At 36.6% G+C, this 6000-nt stretch overlaps 1 protein-coding gene across 4 annotated transcripts in view; it reads right to left on the bottom strand.

Moving 5' to 3' along the window:
- Positions 1-337: 337 nt before the first annotated feature.
- Positions 338-6000, bottom strand: part of LOC117402502 (kelch-like protein 32) — a 73001-nt gene continuing 67338 nt past the window's right edge. For all 4 annotated transcript variants that reach the window (XM_059024580.1, XM_059024581.1, XM_034003715.3 and 1 more), the window contains 2 exons: positions 3795-3889; positions 338-3092 (listed from right to left, as the gene is read on the bottom strand). In XM_059024580.1, coding sequence (XP_058880563.1) covers positions 2931-3092; positions 3795-3889 — 257 coding nt within the window. In that variant the 3' untranslated portion in view covers positions 338-2930. The remainder of the gene's footprint in view (positions 3093-3794; positions 3890-6000) is intronic.

Raw genomic sequence — 6000 nt, 5'->3', positions numbered from 1 at the left:
CAAGCTACAGTATAGATAAGTAATAAATAATTTGAAATGACAATCATCACAGCATGTGTTTATTTATACACCCATTTGTTTTCAACATGAAAGCCTGATTTATGAACTCCTGTACGTGTCTATCATTTTAAAGGTGGTGCTGTCCACTGGTGTTGATAATTCAATTGATTTTGTTAAAAAATAAAAATGAAAAAAAAAGTGTAATAAAATTAAAATAGAAAATCGATATTTTTCTCAATTGTTATGCATCAAATGTATTCATAGCATCCTTGCCTATCAATAATCATGGGATTATGTGCCGCCCATCTGGATATGAAAAAAGACAGACAAAAGGGGGTAGACAAAAATGTTTTTACTTTGTGAATATTAAACATTTTCATTTCTGCTTAATGTTTGCGGTCAGCATTGATTTGAAGTAGCCCATATTGAACATCATATGTGACTCATACATGAGATAGACACTTAATATGCTATACAGTATACATACAGCATATCATAACATTATATAAAACACTCCCTACATGTCAGAAAGGGAACATACATGTTAATATAAGGCAAAATATATTGTATATGCATTATACACATATGCAACATACAGTATATTTTATGTTCCACTGTAAGGCTTTCATATCATTGATTCTGCACTGAGTAGCCTTTTTTCTTTCCATTATTTGTCTAATTGATTGCCTGACAAAAACTGCTACATATGACACAAACTAGAAATGACCATTTAATGTATTTGTATTCATTTATTGTTGTTCATTATGTAAATAACAACACATGGTAGTGGGTACACTTATGCTAAGTTATCATCTTCCATCCAGTAAGTATGGCATAACCATAACGCTTATGTGTGTTTTTGCAATATAAATATAGGGGCAGCTATTGAAACACATTCCTAGGTGACACAATTCAGTCAGTTTGCTGGACCAAGCTGTTTTCTAAGCAACAGTAAGTATAAAACCAAATGACTTGAAGTACATTTGTTCCTGCGTGTGCAGTATGTTGCAATTATATTGTAATAATGTAATTACCAAATCCTGCTCTTACTTGGTAACTATTGTGTACTTACATGGAACTGCTCTTGTGAACAGCACCTTAACACCTGCATGGTGACAGATTTGTACAGGCCACGCCCATATGATTATACACTAATTACATCAATAGTTACAATGTAATAGACTCAGTTATTACCATGTTATTACATGTATATGTATGCCCTGTAATCCAAGTTGCTGAAGCCTGCTTGTTTCTTGTGCTCAAGCAGTCTCATAACCTGATGCACATCTATCATAACTTTCTTAAAGTTCACATATTTCATGATGTACTTATTTTTTTTAATCTAGGTGCATACTGCCTCCTGTTGTCGGGTGCAGGTTGTGGCACTGTCCATAGCGGCTGCTGGGGTCCTTGTAGATGCTGTCTCTATGCCTTAGATTTCTAAAGTACTTTGTGGGATAAGAGCAAACTGTTTTGACATTTAAAAGCTAATATGCAATATCCAGAATTTCAGTACAGTAAATTCTGTCTAATCATCTACATACTGGCATTCTGTATAATTAGGCATCATTTTTGTGTTCCAACCAAATCCCTATTGAAATGAATGCCATGATGCTCTCTAAAATGTGGCATGATTTGTAAGTCTTGTCTGCCTAAAATCAATGGATATCTGACTGTCTGGCACAAAGTCATCAGATTTTTCATTTCTAAGTTTATAATCAAGTATGTTGCATAAATACACCAGGCATGTCACAGTACATTTACAGTAAAATCCTTGTTTATATAAAGTAACATTACAATTAATACAATCCTTAATTGTATACCTGGACACTACTTTTTAAAGTGTTCAGATATTGTATACATTTATTTTTGTATGTACGGTATTAGATTTTACAGTAGCTCTGTAAACAATCTGGCACAATGTTCTGGTCCCAAGCGATGGTGGATTTCAGTAATAATTTTGATGACATCAATTTTTCAATAGCAGATACAATAACTTTGGTATACAAAATGCAGTCAAAATTTAAACAAAAAACTGACTTTATAAAATCTAATTTGCTTACTTATGATATTGGTAATTTAAATCTTGGTATCACTTTATGGAATACATTTTAAAACAGCTTGCACCATCATCAAGCACTCAGAACGTCTCAGTGTTTGGCTTATATACGCCCACTGAAAGTATGTTTTAAAATTGATGGCCATTAAAATGTGTTATGCACACCAAACTAGCGTCCTAAACCTGTTAATGTATGCAGGGGTTTGCTTTATTGGCTTAATTGGAACTTTTTGTACCTTGAAATGTGTGAAGAAATAAAACAGGGAGGCAAACTTGGGCATTTAATACAACTCAGATTTCAATTCACACTCAACTTTCTCCCATACTGTACTTTAAAGTTTTAAACAAAATAAAAGAACCCCGAACTACAGTAGCCCCCTCAAACAAAACGTGTGCTTCTCTTGAGGGAAATCCCATTTATATTGAAAGTCCTAGTGATCAGGTTAAAGTTGCTTGTTTTTCTGCAGAAGTGGATGACATAAGGTTGGTCAGGCTATTCGCCAAATCCTGATTTGTTATCAATGATAACAAATAAAATATATATGTTGCCTTCTAACCTTTATTGCAGATCTCTCTATTCATTGCTTTTGTTTTAATGGGGGACATTCTTCAATCTTATACTGAGGCTCTGTACATATACATGTCTATGTTTCTATCCTGTCTGCTGAAGCTACATCTTCCATTTTTTACATTCGGTTCTGGAGAGTGAGATCCACTGTCTTTTCAGCTTTTATGCTGCAGAAAGTTACACTGCAAATGAGAGACATTCAGGTTGTTTTGAGGATGTTTTTGTTGGACTGTCACATAGGATCTTGAGGCTGCAGATGTTTTCATTGCTTCTGTTTCTCTCTCTTTTTTTCTTTTTTTGTTTTTACACAGCACCGATTCTGTGATGAGGCACCTGCAAGGTCTGGAGGTTGGGGCAGGTGAAGTATGGAGCTGGGAGGAAGCAAGTTGCTATGCCATTGGAAGCGAATGGGAGCGTCGGGCCATAGAACACCTCCTCCTTGCCTTCTGCGCTAACATCCAACACCTGGATAAAATAACACAGGATTGTAAACCTGCAAACTCAGAAAGAAAAACACCAGAATTACCTGATTCCATGATAGATCTCAGTAAATAAAATGGAATAAATAAAATAAAGCTTAAAAAAAAGGAATTGGTTAGTAGGTGAAATCTGCAGTACAGTTACATGTAGTAGATCACTTGTTTTGATCAGCCAGCAGATTTGTTAACAGATTTTTTAATTATTGAACTGACAGTTCAACTGAGAATGTTTACTCTCATTGTTTTTTTTAGTAGTGATAGCAAAATATGAATACATAAAAGAAAAAATATACAACTTCTGCATGCAATATATAACTCGCTGCCTTTTTTTTTTTTACATTTTTAAAGGAAAGAGCCTGCCAACCAAGTGGGAGAATTTTTTTTCTTTTTTTGGAAGTCTACTAAAAACCAAAGGCTATTTACACACACATACCTATTAACAACACCACAGTCCATTTCCTGTTTGTAAAAGATGCAGTAAGTTGTAATAAGCAACCTGATAAATAAATCACTGTCTTTTCTTTTTTGCCTGAATATTGCTCCTATACCACTTCCTGTCTCCACCTCAGAAGCACATTAAGACACACACACACACACACAGTGCCAACAGGGGCTAATCAATTGTCATTTCAGAGGCACATATTCACTTGCCATGTGTAACAGACCTTCCTTCTCAAGGTTCACTCACCTGGATACAAGCTAATGGCTCATTGGTCCAAATGGAATATCCCCCTACAAGATATATTCTTCCATTGTGGACAGCTACTCCTGACTCGTTTTGCCCTGGGAAAAAAAACAAACAGACTGATCAGGAGCTTAAATACTGTACATTTTAAGAGTAAAGGCCCTTGCACACTTGATCCGATTTTAACGTGCGTCGAAGAAGAAAAAAACGATCATGTGCATTCCTTATTGCACCTTGCACACGGAGACTGTAATTGTTGTACGACGATGATGCGTCAATTCTGGAACTGAAACAAGTTCGATTTGATCCGATTTGACGTGCGTTAAAAATGACATTGACCAATGAAAAACAACTGGGAAGAAAAAAACGTAAAATCTAATTGTGTGTGCTGCCAAACAAAAATTACTTTATGATAAATGCAACAGAGATTACAAAGACTTTGGGGGGAAAAAAAGAACACATATGGGAAGACATTGCCGTGGACTTGGGCATGAATGATATGTATTATAAAACTTGAAATTATGAACTGACAGCATATATAAACACAAGGATTTTGTGCAGTATAGGTTATTGCAAGCATATACTTTGCATTTCAATTGTAGTCGAGGAAGTAAAGAAACAATGGCCTAACCTGAAGACACATATCAGAGAAAGAAGCGTGACAGGGCAAGAGCGCTCAGAGCTTAACAGTCAGAAAGAAGGGGCAGTACATGAAAGTGATGGAAAGTATTTTTGGTAGCTCATTGCTAGCTTCCCAACTTTTAGATTTATTACAGGAGCGTGTTTGAAAAATGTAATATTGGTCATATGGTTTCTGATGCTATGTCAACTGTGTTGTGTAATATGTTTTTTTTTAAATTATTATTATTATGTATTGCGTAACAACATTATTGTAGATCTAGTAGAAATGTAATAATTAGCAAACATCTTAACTTCCATCAGTGTTTGCTGATCATTAAGTTTATACTACATTTTAAAATTGTTGTGTTCAAAGTTATGTAAGAATGAACAGAATTGTATTTATTTTTTATTAAAATACTGAAACTAGTTATATTTACTGCAAAGCCTCCACTGCACATCAGCACTCTGAAGTACGATATTAACGCATCTAGTGTGCAATGGATTGACGCACACATTTTTCGGATGACGGATGATAAATGACGGAACGGATCCAGTGAGCAATGACCTTAAGTAGCTTCAAATGTCATTTTTTAGTTGAAGGTCCCATTCTCACATGAATGGAATGAGGATGTCTGATCTGCATGATCTGCATTTATAGTCAGCTCAGTGCAATCTCAGAGCCAGGGAAAAGTCAAAGCGAGCAGTGATGGTAAAGCACAACAAAATGACATAATCAAGTAAAAACAGCAACTAGACTTTCATTCATGATGGTGAGGCCCATGAATGTACAATAAAAAATAAAATATTAAAAAAGGATTGTTTCAAAGCCAGAACTGTACATGATTTTTGCCAGGTGTTCAGTGTTTGGTATTTGACTTGGTTAAAATTGTCTAAATGAGTTGATTAAGAATCTTTAGAAATAGCCATTCAAAAAGACATGATTTTAATTAACACAAGAACAGCGAAAGATACGACCAGGCCTCACTTGAGTAATGAAGATCGCCTGATTGCTATTGGCATTATTGAAGGCAGCCTGTCTGTGAGAGAAGTTGTCCGGAGAATGAGATGTTCTGCTGCAACAATCAGCGAACTAGTCCAGAAACCAGGAAACCGGTTCTGCGAGGGACAGGCCACGTCCTGGAAGGCAGAGGGTCACCACACCGGCCCAGGACTGTCACATCCAACTGATACAGCTGTGTAATCGTTTTCAGACTGCAGTGGCTACAGCACGAGAAATTCCAGGAAGAAATAACCTGCACATCAGCAGAATGACTGTAGATCGCCGTCTGCATGAAAATGATGTGCAGGCTCGGAGGCCATTCAGAGGTAACATGTTGACATCTGAGACGAAATTGTCATCTTCTGTGGGCCAGAGATCTGAGGTGGCAGCAGTGAGAGTGGTGGAGTGTTTTATTCACCAATGAATGTCGTTTTGCCCTTGACAGACCTGACGGAAGACAACATGTGTGGAGACGTCGTGGTGAGCGTTATGCTGACTGTTGCGTTGTTCAAGCCAACCGGTGGGGTGTTGGAAGTGTGATGATGCGGGGAGGAATCTCCTTCAACACAAGAACGCCTTTGGTGCAGA

The sequence above is a fragment of the Acipenser ruthenus genome, chromosome 5, assembly GCF_902713425.1.
Source record: "Acipenser ruthenus chromosome 5, fAciRut3.2 maternal haplotype, whole genome shotgun sequence".
Lineage (NCBI taxonomy): Eukaryota > Metazoa > Chordata > Actinopteri > Acipenseriformes > Acipenseridae > Acipenser > Acipenser ruthenus.
This window is presented reverse-complemented; position numbering and strand designations above follow the sequence as displayed.